Consider the following 18610-nt stretch of genomic DNA (forward strand, 5'->3'; position numbering starts at 1 on the left):
TAAAAAAATTATATTTGAATGTTGTATATTAAATAATGTATATCATAAATTAATTTTGAAATGGTTTATAGAAAAGTAAAATCTTTAAAGGTTTAAATATAGATGTAACAAACAATATGATTCAAACGGCAGATTTAAAAAACTTTCAAAATTTCAACAATTGGACATGAGGAAAGTTAAAGACTTGAAATCTGATTTCTTTTAAAGCTGAGAAATAATTATTTAACGCATCGTATTATAGACAGCTTTCCTCGGATATTAAAAATGAAAAATTATCAGATTAAAGCGCTGGAGGCCCTCCACAGTGCAGTGGTGAGGTAAAGTTTAGTAGCCCCGCTGAGTTAGGGCCCCCTGCACGGGTAAGGTTAGGTTAAACAAGGTAAGGGCTCTCCTCCACAGGGATTAGTTTAGGTAAAATTAAGTAGCTCCACAGGGTTAGGGCCTCCTCCAGAGATTGAGTTACGTTTAGTTAGGTTAGTTTAGATGAAATTGAGTAGCCCCATAGGGTCAGGGCCTCCCACAGGGTTTAGATTAGGTTAAACAAGGTTAAATTAAATTAGGTTAGGTTATATTGAGTTGTCCCGCTGAAATAGGGCCCTCCACATGGGTTGGGTTAGGTTAGGTTAGGCTATGTTAAGTTAGTTTAGGTAATGTTAAGTACCCTTGAAGGGTTATCACATCCATAGGGGTTAGGTTATGATAGATTAAGTCAGATTAGGTTAGGCTAAGCTAGGCTAGGTTATGTTAGGTAATATTGAGTAGACCCGTTATGTTAGGGGTTAGGATAGAGTTAGGTAGGGTAGGTTTAGTAAGATAATCTTGGGTAACCCTGCAGGGTTAGAGCTGCCTCCAGGAGTCAGGCTATTTTAGATTCAATTAGGTAAGGTTAGGCTAGTTTAATTAATATTGAGTATCCCAAAAGGGTTAGGGTCCCCTGCATTGGTTAGTTTAGGTTAAGTTAGGTTTATTTAGATAGGAATAGATAATATAGAGTAGCTTCGCAGGATTAGGGCTCCCTGCAGGGTTTAGGTAAGGTTAGGTAAGGTCAGATAATATTGAGTAGCCTAATGGGTTTGAAACCTCCGCAGGGGTTAGATTCACTTTGGCTCAGTAAAATTAGGTTAGGTTAGGTTTAGTTATGTTAGTTATAACAGAAACCCTCCAGGATTTACCCCCCTTCCCAGGGGTTAGGTTAGGTTAGGTTGAGTTAGATTAGTTTAGGAAATATTAAATAATCCTGACAGGGTTAAGGCCCTCCAGAGAGGTTAGGAACGGTTAATATTATTGGATATAAATTTGTGCATATACAGTAAATTATAATAACATTATGATTTTATGAAAACATTCATAAACAACATCTATAAATGCAAAGATCTGAAGTGGTAGGTCAAACGCACATCAACATTTGTAGAGTGTAAAACTGCTTAAATATAGGATACTGTTTAAGGACATACTTACATTTTTAGGACTTAATTATAGAGAAGCTTCGGCTAAAACACTGTACAATGTTGTCTTAGGAATCATTATTTCAATTATCGCCAACTATCGCAAAAAAAAATTTTAAATCAACATGTTTGAAATGGACATACAGAAATTCTAGTAACATTTACTTAACAGATGCTATGCTTCCTAAATCGTATTTGACTTATATAGGAATCAACATACAAAATTATTTAATTGATAAGAAAAAATGTCTAAATTAACAAAAAGAGCTAACCGTCACGGCCGGACAGACAGACTGACCGATCGACCATAATTATAGAGAAGCTTCACTTTAAAAATTTCCGAATTCATTATTTTCAATTTATTTGTAATTTAGAGTGTTTGCGGTGTTCTTTGCTCAACTAGTCCCTTTGAGGAAATCATAATTTTTCCATAAAAATTTAGCCATCTTTATTATATAGCAGTTAAAATCTTTAGCTTTTCCAAATACCAATTCTTACAGACGAACACATTAAAATTTTGAGTTATAGAGTAGTTCTTCTACTAAAAAAATCATTTGGTACAACTAATTTGTCTTAACTAAAGCATTTGTTTAAAGTCAAAAATATATAACAACATTCATTTTGTATGTTTACTCACTGAGAACTATCGCCAAAATTTCAAAGAATTTAATTAAACGAAAAAATCTAAAAATTATTATTGATTAATATAATCTCGAACGGTTGTTATTAAATTATCTTTTAAAATTAAATTTCTTTTTTCTTTTAAAAAATCAATACAACAATGTACCTAATAACATTGTGTACTATTATCAATTTGAATGTAGAATAATAGAGGCGTTTCAAGGGGGGCGTACCAAAAAGTGGTTAATTCACCACCATTAATTAAACAGTTTGAGAATAAAAATATAAAAAATATTGATTTTTTATACATGTATCATATTTTATTTCTGATTATCTTTCATTTCAACAGTAACGGGTGACTTTAGCTTAGGCGTCAATTTATTCGCAGAATATAAAATGTGTTCACTTTAAAGTAAAACGAGGATGACAACATCCATAAAATCAAAGCTCTAAAATCAGAAGGAAGAACAGTCAAACAATAAATTACGAACATTAATTTCCAAGTCTAAACAAAATTGTACATACATTTTTTGTAAAATTGCATAAATATAGGAATCAGTAAAAGGACATACTTTCATATTTAGGATTTGATTATAGGGATGCCTTGCTTATAATACTTTAACTTATTTTCCTAGGAATCATTATTCCAAAAACCAGATAAAAAGGATAAACAGCATCTTTTAATGGAGTTACTGACTTTCTGATAGATAATATAGAGTTGCTACGCTTTCTTATTCGTACAAAACTGTTCTAAATTGTGCCTAACTGTCATAGGAATCATTATGAAAAATTCGAAATTGATATGACAATTCTAAAATGTCGATTTTAATTATTATTTCATACAAAAAATGTTGTCAAAAAAGTTACAAATCAGCATGTTTTAACCCTTAACAGTCGGGCCCCTTGCCGCACCTTAATCAGTCGGGGGGGAGGGGGGCGTTCAACGCCCCCCCTTATTATCTCAGTTCCTATTAGAGCTAGAGGGCTAAATTTTTTTGTGCAAGTCCCCTGTGTTATGATGAATTTCCGACCTTAAGTAAGTCAAAGTCAATTTTTGCTTCCTTCACCCTTTTATTTAACAACCTTTGTTTTTAGGTCCTTTTTTACTTAAAAATTTTAAACGGCTGTAATTTTTTTATTTTTGAAGCTAGAAGAAAATTTTTTTGCAGATAATGTTTATTTTTATGTAAATTTTATATTTGAAATATCAAAACATAAATTTCAGCGGCAGCAGCTATATTTGGCAGCTGCCAGCCGCCGCAGTCGGCAGTCGGCGGGAAAACGGCGGCGGATCTTTATGAAATTTTAATACATTATGTAGACATGTAAGAAAAGCTTAAGTTTAAAGTTTGAAGTCTCTAAGTCAAAAATTGCGGCCACAGGAGCCTTTTAAAGATTTCTGGAGACCTGGAGGATCAGGACCTGCAGGATCATACCTGGAACCTGAAATTGACTTGAACACCTGTATTTAATATGAGGATGTACTACTAAAGGATATTTTAGTATTTTGGTAAGATAAAATGCTTTGTTTAATTAAAAAAATATTTTTGTTCTTTACCTGGATGACTCTGCCAGGTTTGCTGGCATCCTGTGCCCGCCAAGATGGAGATATTCAAAAAATTCCAACTCTCAGTTATGTGTCATACCCACACTTAAAAAGTCAAGCAGTATTGGCTCTTTATCTTTCACACACAGAAAATGAGATAGAAAAAACCGGATGGGGGGGGCGTTCAACGCCCCCCCCCCTCTCCGACCGTTAAGGGTTAAATGAACGTACAGACTTTCTTGGTAGAGTTGCTACACTTTCTAATTCGTATGGACGGACGTACGGGCGGGGGGACCGATCAAAATTATAGAAAGGCTTTTTTTAAAATGTTTGCAGGAACAAATTGAGCTGAAAAATGAATCTTTTATTTGTTTGCAATTTACTCTATAATTTAAAATGTCTTTTAGTCCGTCTAAAAGAGTGTTTGTTTTATAAAGAATTTCTGTATTTCCTACCCTTTTACTTTAGTATCGAAGCTACTCTATAATTCAAAATGTCCGTATTTCGGTTGGAGACAAAGTGGGGGGAACGTGATTTTCTCGGCTCCTATGACAGATAGAAGGCTGAACTTTTTGTCAACATTCCCAACACTAACGAGCATAATTAACTTTAACACATTCATAGCGGTCGGACTGCTTTTTAGCAGGTTTTAGGCTATATTTGTATTTTTCAAATTTTTCACCATAACTTTGGTGTTTATGGTCCGATTTTCAAATCTTTTTTAGTTATTGATATCTAAATTAAATCCAGCATATAATTTACTTTGGCCGTTGGTATGTCAATCATTATAGAAAATAAAATAAGGTTTTGTGTTTATTTTTTCCAGTGAATCTTTTCTTGATTTTAAAGATTACTCTTGTATGTATTCCCATCCACGATTTTTGTGCCACGCTACTTATGGATGTTGTCATCCTTGTTAGGCCCTTTTTAAAGATTTTAAGCTGCTGTAGTTTTCTTTATTTTTGAGGGTAGAAGAGCAATTTTTCCAAAAAAAAAGTTTATTTTGTATTAGAATTCTCAAAATATAAACTTCAGTGGTGTACTTGGAAGCTGTCTGCCACTGCAGTTAGCGGTTGGTGGGAAAATAGCGGCAGATTTTTATGACATTTTAATATGTCATGTTAACATGTTAGTTTAAGCTTGGAGTTTAAAAATAAAATTATCTTAGTCTAAAAGTGCTTTCATAGGAGCCATTTAAAGTTTTATGCAGGTCATACCCAAAACCTGAAAATGACTTTAAACCCTATATTTTAAATTGATATGGACTACTATAGGATCTTTTAATATATTGGTAATGTAAAAAGCTTTGTTTAAGTAAAAAAAAATATTTTTGTTCTTCACCTGCATGATCCTGCCTTGTTTGTTCGCATCCTGTAACCCCAAGGATGGAGATGTGGACTCTCACACATAAAATTAGATAGAAAACATCTGAGGAACTCTAGAACAATGGTTTCCTAATAGTTTATTTGTTTGTTTTATCAAGGTAACGACTTACGGTCGGAAATTTTTTAACAACCAGGGAATATGCACACAACCTTCTTGCTGTAATAGAGGATGATATAAAAGGTTAAAGGAAGCGTTCAATGCCCGTCCCCCTCCTCCCCACTCAAAAACGGAAGGGGTAAAGCTACCTACAACTGCCATTGTTTTCAAAAATGATTATATGAATGGTGTCAAGAAGTTTCAGGTGTCTATCTTGAATAGTAGCTGAGAAAATCACCTTTCCCCTACTCCATTTATGACAAAGTTAAGTATAGATGGACATTTTGGAAATAGAGTAGCTTCGCTACTAAAAAAAAGTGTCATGACATCCTAGAAGTAACTCGAATTTTTACATTAGTTTCATACGAAGTTGTCTGCGATGTCATCGCTAAGTTTTAAAATCAAATTGATATTTTTGTTATACAAAATTAAATTTCTTGATAATTTTAATTGCTTTTTAATACAGAATGTATATATTCTAAATATAAATTAATTTTGTTTCTACTAAGGCGTTGCAAAATTTTAAGTTCGCCAAAATTGAGATATGCCAGAGAGCCGGACCCACCATTTTAGGATTCACCGTAAAATCTAAAATTATTCAAACATCTTGAGGATTAAGCAACCTAAATAAACTAGAAGTTTAGGTGCAATTGGTTTTCTGTGTTTTTACAATTCCAATAAAATTTCAGAATTCAAAGATTGTTGTTAATTCTTTAACAAAATAAAATTATCATAAGAAAATCCACATTTGATAGCTTAAAAAAAATTTGGAAAATATTGTGATAAAGATAAAATTATCTGCCATTGTTCTCTCCCTTCCTGACAAATGATGCCATTTAAGTTGACCGCTAATTTTGAGATTTTGTTTATTTTCAGAAATGCTGGTTGGGTCATTTATTCTAATTCCAACTTTAAGGGGAAGGCTTTATATCAAGTTGAAGGTAACATTATTTACATCACTTTTTAGTGGCGGAGCTGCACTATAATTTACTTTATCTGTCTGAACTTTATTCAGTCATTCCGAATTAATGTGTGGCTTTCTTAGCTGCTATTTAAGATAGACAACAAAATATTAATTGTGAAGATTCCATGTACCAATTTATGATTTAATTGGTCCGTTGGTCTTTCATGCTGCAAAAGAGAAAAACACTTATTTCTTTATAAATGTATTAAGATTTCATATTCACTCTCTCTCCTTTATTTCTTAAGACCAATGAACCTATGCTTTAAAAATCACTTTCTCTATCTTTCAATTTATCTTTATTTATGCTCTAGTACTTATGAATGTTTTCATCCTTGTTTTGTAGCGCAGCTATTTTAAAACTAGGTCATGTCTCCTACTCTCGTTGTGCTTATGTAAGCTACGATATTTGTTTGGTTAAACCTTTTTAACATGAACCTGACTTTACCTTTATCTATTCCTTTTTTTATTTAGATAAATGCAATTAATGATCAAATGAAAGTTCATCAATACCTGTATTGTTTATAAACTTCCAAATATTATCAAATTTAGTCTTAAAATAACTGGTTAAATGTTTTTTTTTACATATCTACGTTACATTTTAAAATTAATCCAATTCACTAGTAATTTATGGATTTAATTTCATCTTTTTTATTAATAATTAACAATACTTCTTTTTCAAAATTTAAAATCAAAAACAAAATTCTAATATGCTAACAGGAATTCCCATAGTAGACTTGTTTAAATAAAAGAAGGAAAGATGAAGAATGGTTTATTTTATTTGATTTGGAGGATTTTTTAACCTCTATTTATCTAAAACATGGAAAAGGAGTTCTGTTAAGCTTTGTAATCATGTAACTTGGTGATGTTTTATTTCATTTTTTAAGATATAAAATAGTTTTATTCATCTATTTTATCTTCTTCAATTTTGCTTTTTATTTACATTGTTAATGCCCAATTAATTTGCTAAACCTTAATTATATAATTAGGGTAGGTCTGTCCGTCCAAGTAAGTAACAAAAATGATTTTTTTATATGACATTAAAACATATAGGTCTGATTTTCTAGTGTATATTCCCTATAGGTCGTGTTTTTCAATTTCATAAGGTTGACAGCCAAACTAAGTACTTCATTAAATTTGAACCTTTTTTGTGGTGTTCTTTTATATAAATAATCCGAAAGAAGTTTTTTTATTGCATGATATGTTTTTCCTAAAACAGGGAGGTAAGAATGCACAGATAAATCAAATTGGATATTCTATATAAAAGTTTTGCGCTGTCTGTTGCTTTGGTGAGACAGAATCATTTATTACCAAAATCAACTTTACAAAGTTTATCTATCTAGCTTTTTATTTTGTTATCTTTCTATATTACAATATTTTTAATTTTATATGCATAGTCTTATGTTTAAAGAATCTATCTATTGCAAGGATGGGGGGCTTTATAATGTAAAATGCAATAATGCCCAAAGTTTTTATATCAAAGGTTAAATTGTTCATTGGCTTATAAACTTTGGGTACTTTTATTGAATTTTGATTGGTTGATAGTTATACTCAATGTTACAACCAATATTTTAATCTAGAGAAGGGGTAAATATGTTTATCATCTTTGCGGATATATATCAATTTATAGTCAATTGTCTTATCCCTTCAAATCCATGTTTTGTTTCATACATTTTTCCGTTTTTCAGGAGAGTGTTACAGTAACGACCCTCCCAACCCCAAGGGACCCAAATTGAAGAGCTTTCACGATCCTGTAGGTAGGGGTTTTAAACAATAATGATATAATAGTTATTTCTCGCATCGTATTATAAACGGCTTTCCGTGTACATTTCTATATTCGTAGAAAGCTGGATATAATACGATGCTAGACATAGTTTTTTCGTATGAATGAGAACCGGTTCCTATCCACCGGATTCGAATGAATACGAGAAAAGGTGTTAGAATGTTTGTTTTGTTTGTCTGTTTTAGTCTAGCTCTCGATTATAATGCTTAGGAATAACTTTATTTGTAAGTGGATATATTTCTGTAATCTATTTGTTTATATTACATGATCTATCCGTCCTATTAGAGGGATAGGATATTCAACTTTATCTGTTAGTGTAGAACTTCACATGGATATAATTATCTATCTATTTGTTTATATTACATGATCTATCCGTCCTATTAGAGGGATAGGATATTCAACTCTATCTGTTAGTGTAGAACTTCAATGTCATAGAATTATCTATCTTTTTATCTATTTGTTTATATTACATGATCTATCCGGCCTATTAGAGGGATAGGATATTCAACTCTATCTGTTAGTGTAGAACTTTACATGGATATAATTATTTATCTGTTCATATTACAGGATCTTTTCGTCCTATTAGAGGAATAGGATATTCAACTTTATCTGTTAGTGTAGAACTTCAATGTCATAGAATTATCTATCTTTTTATCTATTTGTTTATATTACAGGATCTATCCGTCCTATTAGAGGGATAGGATATTCAACTCTATCTGTTAGTGTAGAAACTCACATGGATATAATTATCTATTTGTTCATATTACAGGATCTTTTCGTCCTATTAGAGGAATAGGATATTCAACTTTATCTGTTAGTGTAGAACTTCACATGGATATAATTATCTATCTGTTCATATTACGGAATCTATCCGTCCTATTAGAGGAATAGTATATTCAACTTTATCTGTTAGTGTGGAACTTCATTGGGATAGAATTATCTATCTATTTATCTGTTCATATTACAGGATCTATCCGTCCTATTAGAGGAATAGGATATTCAACTCTATCTGTTAGTGTGGAACTTCAATGTCATAGAATTATCTATCTTTTTATCTATTTGTTCATATTACAGGATCTATCCGGCCTATTAGAGGGATAGGATATTCAACTTTATCTGTTAGTGTGGAACTTCAATGTCATAGAATTATCTATCTTTTTATCTATTTGTTTATATTACAGGATTTATCCGTCCTATTAGAGGGATAGGATATTCAACTCTATCTGTTAGTGTAGAACTTCACATGGATTCTATCTTTTTATCTATTTGTTCATATTACAGGATCTATTCGTCATATTAGAGGAATAGAATATTCAACTTTATCTGTTAGTGTAGAACTTTACTGGGATATAATTATCTATCTATTTATCTGTTTATATATTAGGATCTATCCGTCCTATTAGAGGGATAGGATATTCAACTCTATCTGTTAGTGTAGAACTTCACATGGATATAATTATCTATTTGTTCATATTACAGGATTTATCCGTCCTATTAGAGGGATAGGATATTCAACTTTATCTGTTAGTGTGGAACTTCAATGTCATAGAATTATCTATCTTTTTATCTATTTGTTTATATTACAGGATTTATCCGTCCTATTAGAGGGATAGGATATTCAACTTTATCTGTTAGTGTGGAACTTCAATGTCATAGAATTATCTATCTTTTTATCTATTTGTTTATATTACAGGATTTATCCGTCCTATTAGAGGGATAGGATATTCAACTCTATCTGTTAGTGTAGAACTTCACATGGATTCTATCTTTTTATCTATTTGTTCATATTACAGGATCTATTCGTCATATTAGAGGAATAGAATATTCAACTTTATCTGTTAGTGTAGAACTTTACTGGGATATAATTATCTATCTATTTATCTGTTTATATATTAGGATCTATCCGTCCTATTAGAGGGATAGGATATTCAACTCTATCTGTTAGTGTAGAACTTCACATGGATATAATTATCTATTTGTTTATATTACAGGATTTATCCGTCCTATTAGAGGGATAGGATATTCAACTTTATCTGTTAGTGTGGAACTTCAATGTCATAGAATTATCTATCTTTTTATCTATTTGTTTATATTACAGGATTTATCCGTCCTATTAGAGGAATAGGATATTCAACTCTATCTGTTAGTGTGGAACTTTACTGGGATATAATTATCTATCTATTTATCTGTTTATATATTAGGATCTATCCGTCCTATTAGAGGGATAGGATATTCAACTCTATCTGTTAGTGTAGAACTTCACATGGATTCTATCTTTTTATCTATTTGTTCATATTACAGGATCTATTCGTCATATTAGAGGAATAGAATATTCAACTTTATCTGTTAGTGTAGAACTTTACTGGGATATAATTATCTATCTATTTATCTGTTTATATATTAGGATCTATCCGTCCTATTAGAGGGATAGGATATTCAACTCTATCTGTTAGTGTAGAACTTCACATGGATATAATTATCTATTTGTTTATATTACAGGATTTATCCGTCCTATTAGAGGGATAGGATATTCAACTTTATCTGTTAGTGTGGAACTTCAATGTCATAGAATTATCTATCTTTTTATCTATTTGTTTATATTACAGGATTTATCCGTCCTATTAGAGGGATAGGATATTCAACTCTATCTGTTAGTGTAGAACTTCACATGGATTCTATCTTTTTATCTATTTGTTCATATTACAGGATCTATTCGTCATATTAGAGGAATAGAATATTCAACTTTATCTGTTAGTGTAGAACTTTACTGGGATATAATTATCTATCTATTTATCTGTTTATATATTAGGATTTATCCGTCCTATTAGAGGGATAGGATATTCAACTCTATCTGTTAGTGTAGAACTTCACATGGATATAATTATCTATTTGTTCATATTACAGGATCTATCCGTCCTATTAGAGGGATAGGCTATTCAACTTTATCTGTTAGTGTGGAACTTCAATGTTATAGAATTATCTATCTTTTTATCTATTTGTTTATATTACAGGATTTATCCGGCCTATTAGAGGGATAGGATATTCAACTCTATCTGTTAGTGTAGAACTTTACATGGATATAATTATTTATCTGTTCATATTACAGGATCTTTTCGTCCTATTAGAGGAATAGGATATTCAACTTTATCTGTTAGTGTAGAACTTCACATGGATATAATTATCTATTTGTTCATATTACAGGATCTATCCGTCCTATTAGAGGGATAGGCTATTCAACTTTATCTGTTAGTGTGGAACTTCAATGTTATAGAATTATCTATCTTTTTATCTATTTGTTTATATTACAGGATTTATCCGGCCTATTAGAGGGATAGGATATTCAACTCTATCTGTTAGTGTAGAACTTTACATGGATATAATTATTTATCTGTTCATATTACAGGATCTTTTCGTCCTATTAGAGGAATAGGATATTCAACTTTATCTGTTAGTGTAGAACTTCACATGGATATAATTATCTATTTGTTCATATTACAGGATCTATCCGTCCTATTAGATGGATAGGATATTCAACTTTATCTGTTAGTGTGGAACTTCAATGTTATAGAATTATCTATCTTTTTATCTATTTGTTTATATTACAGGATTTATCCGTCCTATTAGAGGGATAGGATATTCAACTTTATCTGTTAGTGTGGAACTTCAATGTCATAGAATTATCTATCTTTTTATCTATTTGTTTATATTACAGGATTTATCCGTCCTATTAGAGGAATAGGATATTCAACTCTATCTGTTAGTGTGGAACTTTACTGGGATATAATTATCTATCTATTTATCTGTTTATATATTAGGATCTATCCGTCCTATTAGAGGGATAGGATATTCAACTCTATCTGTTAGTGTAGAACTTCACATGGATTCTATCTTTTTATCTATTTGTTCATATTACAGGATCTATTCGTCATATTAGAGGAATAGAATATTCAACTTTATCTGTTAGTGTAGAACTTTACTGGGATATAATTATCTATCTATTTATCTGTTTATATATTAGGATCTATCCGTCCTATTAGAGGGATAGGATATTCAACTCTATCTGTTAGTGTAGAACTTCACATGGATATAATTATCTATTTGTTCATATTACAGGATTTATCCGTCCTATTAGAGGGATAGGATATTCAACTTTATCTGTTAGTGTGGAACTTCAATGTCATAGAATTATCTATCTTTTTATCTATTTGTTTATATTACAGGATTTATCCGTCCTATTAGAGGGATAGGATATTCAACTTTATCTGTTAGTGTGGAACTTCAATGTCATAGAATTATCTATCTTTTTATCTATTTGTTTATATTACAGGATTTATCCGTCCTATTAGAGGGATAGGATATTCAACTCTATCTGTTAGTGTAGAACTTCACATGGATTCTATCTTTTTATCTATTTGTTCATATTACAGGATCTATTCGTCATATTAGAGGAATAGAATATTCAACTTTATCTGTTAGTGTAGAACTTTACTGGGATATAATTATCTATCTATTTATCTGTTTATATATTAGGATTTATCCGTCCTATTAGAGGGATAGGATATTCAACTCTATCTGTTAGTGTAGAACTTCACATGGATATAATTATCTATTTGTTCATATTACAGGATCTATCCGTCCTATTAGAGGGATAGGCTATTCAACTTTATCTGTTAGTGTGGAACTTCAATGTTATAGAATTATCTATCTTTTTATCTATTTGTTTATATTACAGGATTTATCCGGCCTATTAGAGGGATAGGATATTCAACTCTATCTGTTAGTGTAGAACTTCAATGTTATAGAATTATCTATCTTTTTATCTATTTGTTCATATTACATGATCTATCCGTCCTATTAGAGGGATAGGATATTCAACTCTATCTGTTAGTGTGGAAGTATATTAGGATAGAATTATCTATATATCTATCTGTTTATATTACAGGATCTATCCGTCCTATTAGAAGGATAGGATATTCAACTCTATCTGTTAATGTAGAACTTTACTGGGATATAATTATCTATTTATCTATCTGTTTATATTACAGGATCTATCCGACCTATTAGAGGGATAGGATATTCAACTCTATCTGTTAGTGTAGAACTTTACTGGGATATAATTATCTATCTGTTCATGTTACAGGATCTATCCGTCCAATTAGAGGGATAGGATATTCAACTCTATCTGTTAATGTAGAACTTTACTGGAATATAATTATCTATTATCTATCTGTTTATATTACAGGATCTATCCGACCTATTAGAGGGATAGGATATTCAACTCTATCTGTTAGTGTAGAACTTTACTGGGATAGAATTATCTATCTAATTATCTATCTGTTCATATTACAGGATCTATCCGTCCAATTAGAGGGATAGGATATTCAACTTTATCTGTTAGTGTGGAACTTCACTGGGATAGAATTGGAACAAAACACAACCAAGAAGTTGTTCATGAAGAAGAGGTAGGTTCAATCCTTCAAAAATTATTTCCAACTTTATATAAGACTTAATTCGAATTACATCCCTTAGAAGCTCAAACTGGTTCATGATAAGAAAAACAATTATTTGAAATGTTTTAAAAGTTTGCTTCTATAAAGTAAAAACACTTTATAATTGATAAATTGATTGCTGAATTTAGTGACCTTAGCAAAGCAGTCGATAAATGAACATACTTTTTGAAGAATCGTTTTTAACTGACAAAATTGGGACATTTTGTTAAAGTTTTACAGTAATGATTTGTATTGCAAAACATTTCCATGAATTATGTTCTATCTTTGGTTGATAATAATTTTATGTATTGTTTTTTAGGGTAAAAACAATTCATTTGAATACGAGTCAGCAAGTTGGGCCAGGATGAAGCCTGTTACAGCCTTTGTTGAGCATAATTTTGAACTTGACCAACCTGTGGAAGGTAACTTTTATTAAAACCAGATAGATATAAAGAGTAAAAAGTTATTGTATAATTTTATTCTGTCCGTAACACTATAAATAAAATGTGATTTTCTCAGTTAAAATTTTTAGTGTAGATTTCTATGAAATATTTGCATCTATTCTGTATGTTTGTTGGTCATACCTCAAAAGACATAAACATTATTTTTTAAAGTTTCGTTATTTTATATTTTTATATTATCTCTCTTCCTTTCTTTGCTATGACAACTGAACATATGCTCTATAACTCACTTTGTCCTTGTGTCTATTCCACGACTTCATTTGTACTTTGCTACTTTTTGGGTTGTGTCATCCTTGTTGTTTCTTTAAGAGTCTAAATCTATTTAGATGGTAACAAATGCAAATATTTGTGAAACCTGTATACAGAGCATGTATTGTTCAAAATCGGACCCATTAAGTTGCCCCTGTCATTTTTTAACTTGTATATATTTCAGGATGTATGGGCTCCACATTTGCAGTGGACAATGTGCCAAAAACTGGAATTCCATTTTCTACTTCTGGAACATTGCTGGAGACTGGCACTGACTTTAGGTACAGTTGTAAAACTCACATTTTATCTAATAAAATACAAAGTTAGTTGGGTACATTAAATACCCAAAGTTTTATAACTGCATTAACCTATTAAAGTTGTAGCGATAATTTTTGGTGCTTCTTCAACATCATTTGGGATTTATTCTGTCCATTGTTTTATCCCTCTAGATCCCTGTTATTGTTCCTAAAAGCTCATTTACTTTGAGACTATGCTACGGTTAAATGAAACAATTAAATTTACTTTGGGACTATGCTACGGTTAAATGAAACAATTAAATTTACTTTGGGACTATGCTACGGTTAAATGAAACAATTAAATTTACTTTGGGACAATGATACGGTTAAATGAAACAATTAAATTTACTTTGGGACTATGCTACGGTTAAATGAATCAATTAAATTTACTTCGGGACTATGCTACGGTTAAATGAAACAATTAAATTTACTTTGGGACTATGCTACGGTTAAATGAAACAATTAAATTTACTTTGGGACTATGCTACGGTTAAATGAAACAATTAAATATAGCAGCTAAGCTGCACAATAATGAAAACGGCTGCTACAAATAAGAGATTATATGGCTGTTAAGTGGCTGCGGATTGCATACTGAGACAGCTGCAAATTTTCAACTATGAATGAAACATTTGGAATTTGATTTAAATTTAATATGTGCTTATATGTATTTTAAATATTTAAGGTAATATTATTTAACATAAGATTTTTTTTTATTTTATTTTTCAGACAAGAGTTATCAAGCAGTTTTACATTTACTTCAGACACCAAAACATTTAGGTTCGGTTTCCAAATTTGTAATGAAGATTTTATCTTCAATGAAATATTTTTTTAACATATTCATTTAAATCTTAATTATCTTACATACAAAATGGCTATAACTATATTATTTACACATTGTTTAGGTTTTATTTGACTCAGGTGGTTACAACCGCATATTCAAATATTAAATATTTTTCGAGTATAGTCCCTTTGTTGGCAACGACTCTTAAGGGGCGTTTCGTATTATTTTGACGGTATCTCTTTCCCTATTTCTAGGGGGCTCTAAATCCGCGGGGCAATCACCTACCTAACTTAACCTAACCTAACCTAAAATAACAATATCGAAAACTACTTTGAAAATACGACGAATCGCCCCTTAAGATGCGTTGCTAATACAATCTATCTATGAAAAAATTTATACAAAATAAATTTATTCAAAATACTTTGGCAACCAAAATATAAAAAAAACAAGGCGCAGAGAAAAGAAAGAAGTGATTAGATTCCCTCCTGTCCTGCAACCAAAAACTGTTACAAAGGTATTTTTAGGACAACATGTAGTAATTTTCATAAAGCTCATGATAGTGACTATAAAAAAATGACGTCATACAATAAAAATGACCAATGATAGGCAAATACACATAAAAAATTACTAATGGCTGGCCAGTTTAAATTTTAATTCACCAATGATAGGCTAGTATGACGTCATTTTTTATAAGCACTTTAAAAAGCTTAAATTTTTATTACTAAATATCAATAATATCTCAAAAAGTAGAAAGAATAACAAAATTGAAGTGTTTTTTTTATAACTTTGATCTATTGTTGCGCTTTACTCACTGTTCAATACTTTAATCTTTGTATTGAAGTTTATTAGTTTTGACAATTCAAGACATGTTATTTAAATACTCTTGCCATCACGAGCCTGACCTATCAGCAATATATATCTTTTTCATGACTTAACAAGTGTACTTGAAGAATTAACAAAAAATTAGATTATTTACTGCTAGGTTAATGTCGTGGTCCATAGTGGATTTATTTCAATGCCTTTCACAGCTACATTCATCTCGGGAAGCAAGTCTTGGTAAGTGCGATTTTTTTCAGAAAGGTTATGTGGCTTTGGGTATTGCCATTTTTGTTGGGAGTACAATTCTTTTTCTTATTATGAAGAAAAAATAACTGATTGATTGGTTTAATTGATTTCGCCATTTTAAAGTCTGTATTATTTTTATTTTGGGTTTGTTTATTTAAAAAAAAAACACAAGGATAGTTTAATGTCAATTTAATATGCTAAAATAGTGTTTCTTTAGTTTATGTTTTCAATAAATTTCTATTCCATTTTGTTAAATCATTCAGAAACGTAATTACAAAATTGTATTTTTGTTTTAAAACTGAATTATTTTAGGACTGGCACAGGAAAGTATACTGGTACTGATTCTACTCAAATCAAGCTTCAATTTAAAGAGGTAATCTTTACTTAATTTTTAGGTGTTTGGAATATTTTTTTAAAAGAAGAGATTAGACATTTATATTTTAACATAAACTATTCTATATAATACTTTCTTTAATGCCAAAAATAAGATATTTGTGAAGTATATTGTACTGATGAACAGTATGACAAAGGGACGTACAGACGTATAGACCACAGATATATAAAAACTGCGTTCCAAAACATCCACCAACCAACATTTAATATGTTTGTGTAAGCTAAAATATGGTTAATTTTTTAGACCAGTCTTCTGGAAGGCACCAGAAAAATCTCAAGAATCTAATTATAAAGCCAACATATGTAATATTTAAGTGTGGGTTCTTTGTAGCAACAATATAATACAGCAAACTCTTGTAAACAAAGACAACATTAGGGTTCTTTGTAGTTAGTTTAAAACAGCAAACCAAGCTATAAATATTGATTTGATTTAGCTAATGAAGCCTTTTCTAAAAGAATTGCATGTAATTAAGATGTTATAGATTTATATTTAGAATAAAAGTATGTCATTTATTTAGCACGGGGTCTCTATAACTAGTTAAAATTGAGCAAAACTAGCTATTTTTTTTTTAAATGTACATCTTTAATGTTGATTCTTTATAGTCGAACAAAACACTAAAATGGCAAATTTTATCAGAACACTCTAGTTTTGTAAAATATTTCTTTGTAGCTAGATATAAAACAGCAAAACGTTTATTGCAAGTAATAATTTTATTTTAAAATAAAATCCCTAAAAATATACATGATTAAAACATTGAATGGATAATTTGTAATACAGCTTATGATATTGTAAATAAAGGTAGTTAAAAAATTAAATTAAACTTATAATTATTAAATTCAACATTCAATTACCTATATTTTTTGTAATTAAAGTTTCCAAGATATTGTGTTAATTTTGGTAGATAAAAAGCCACACTTTAGTTCAGACATATTTCCATTCTTTGGGAGTTTTTGGCTGACAACTTTTAACTTTTTAGAATAGTTTTCTTCTTAATGTGTGTTTGTATGTGAGTGTGTGTGTGTGTGGGTGTGAGTGTTTGTGTGTGTGTTTTGGTAAGTTTTTCAGCGTTTGCAAATCTTTATTTCTGCAAAACTTATTTGCCATTTTAAACCAAAGACTTTGAATTTAATATATTTCTTAGTTCTATAATGTATGCAATGTAAAAATTGGAAATTATCTAAAATGCCAAAAAAAATCTGTTAAATTTAGTCAAGTTTGAATCGAATCACTTATTTTTAGTTGTGATACTTAGATTATAATAGTTTATTGTATATATGTTTAAAAACTCTTTCAAATTATAATTATAAGATCAATTATGAACCTACCCTTTCAAATATTTTTCTAAAAGTTTTATCAAATTTCATATATATATTATGTTATACCTATTGTAGATTATTATAAATTTTATCCCATGGATTTATATTAATAATGTAGGACTTTTCATTATATTTTTGTGTTTTAATAAATACCCCATTTTTCCAAACTTTTATTTAAAGGAAGGAAGCTACTTCGTAATTGTATTATCCACCGGTCTGCAAGGAATTCTAAAGGAGATATGTTTTTTAATTTTTTTTGGAATATAAGTGTCTGAATTTACGACTGAAATAACATTTATATAGCAGAAATGTTATTTTTACTTATTCCTGTAACAAATAAGCATTTGCAATTCATATGATATAGGTTTCTATAATTTATAGGTACTCTATAATTAACTTTGTCTGTTCTTCATTCAACAGATCTATATTATAGATGTATTTACAGACAACTACCTCCCTTTCTTTTTCAAAGACCTTTTTCGTCTGCTTCTAACGTATTTTATGCTACTTGTCTGTGTTAATATAAGCGACAACATTGATTTTCAATGACTCAATAAAAGGGTTGCACAAGGTGGTTGCGATGGAGAGATACAGTTATTTAACCCTTTCTCCCTCTAGTGTTTTACTCTAATCTTTAGTCTATAAACACAATTTCTCGACTGGTAATTAAGTATGCTTATTTTTTGTATATTAATAACATTGTCAGTAAGTCTGTAAGTCA

The 18610-nt window shown here is 30.3% G+C and overlaps 1 protein-coding gene across 1 annotated transcript in view; it reads left to right on the forward strand.

Moving 5' to 3' along the window:
* Positions 1-18056, forward strand: part of LOC145324999 (uncharacterized) — a 63333-nt gene extending 45277 nt beyond the window's left edge. Inside the window, exons 20-29 of the mRNA XM_080167777.1 lie at positions 5971-6035; positions 7744-7812; positions 13188-13300; positions 13647-13749; positions 14222-14318; positions 15060-15110; positions 15565-15628; positions 16097-16170; positions 16492-16552; positions 16817-18056. Of these exons, the coding sequence (XP_080023903.1) occupies positions 5971-6035; positions 7744-7812; positions 13188-13300; positions 13647-13749; positions 14222-14318; positions 15060-15110; positions 15565-15628; positions 16097-16170; positions 16492-16552; positions 16817-16858 (739 nt within the window). The 3' untranslated portion in view covers positions 16859-18056. The remainder of the gene's footprint in view (positions 1-5970; positions 6036-7743; positions 7813-13187; positions 13301-13646; positions 13750-14221; positions 14319-15059; positions 15111-15564; positions 15629-16096; positions 16171-16491; positions 16553-16816) is intronic.
* The last annotated feature ends 554 nt before the right edge of the window (positions 18057-18610 follow it).

This window comes from Acartia tonsa, chromosome 7 (assembly GCF_053477335.1).
Source record: "Acartia tonsa isolate MP-2025a chromosome 7, ASM5347733v1, whole genome shotgun sequence".
In the NCBI taxonomy this organism is placed as follows: Eukaryota; Metazoa; Arthropoda; class Copepoda; order Calanoida; family Acartiidae; genus Acartia; species Acartia tonsa.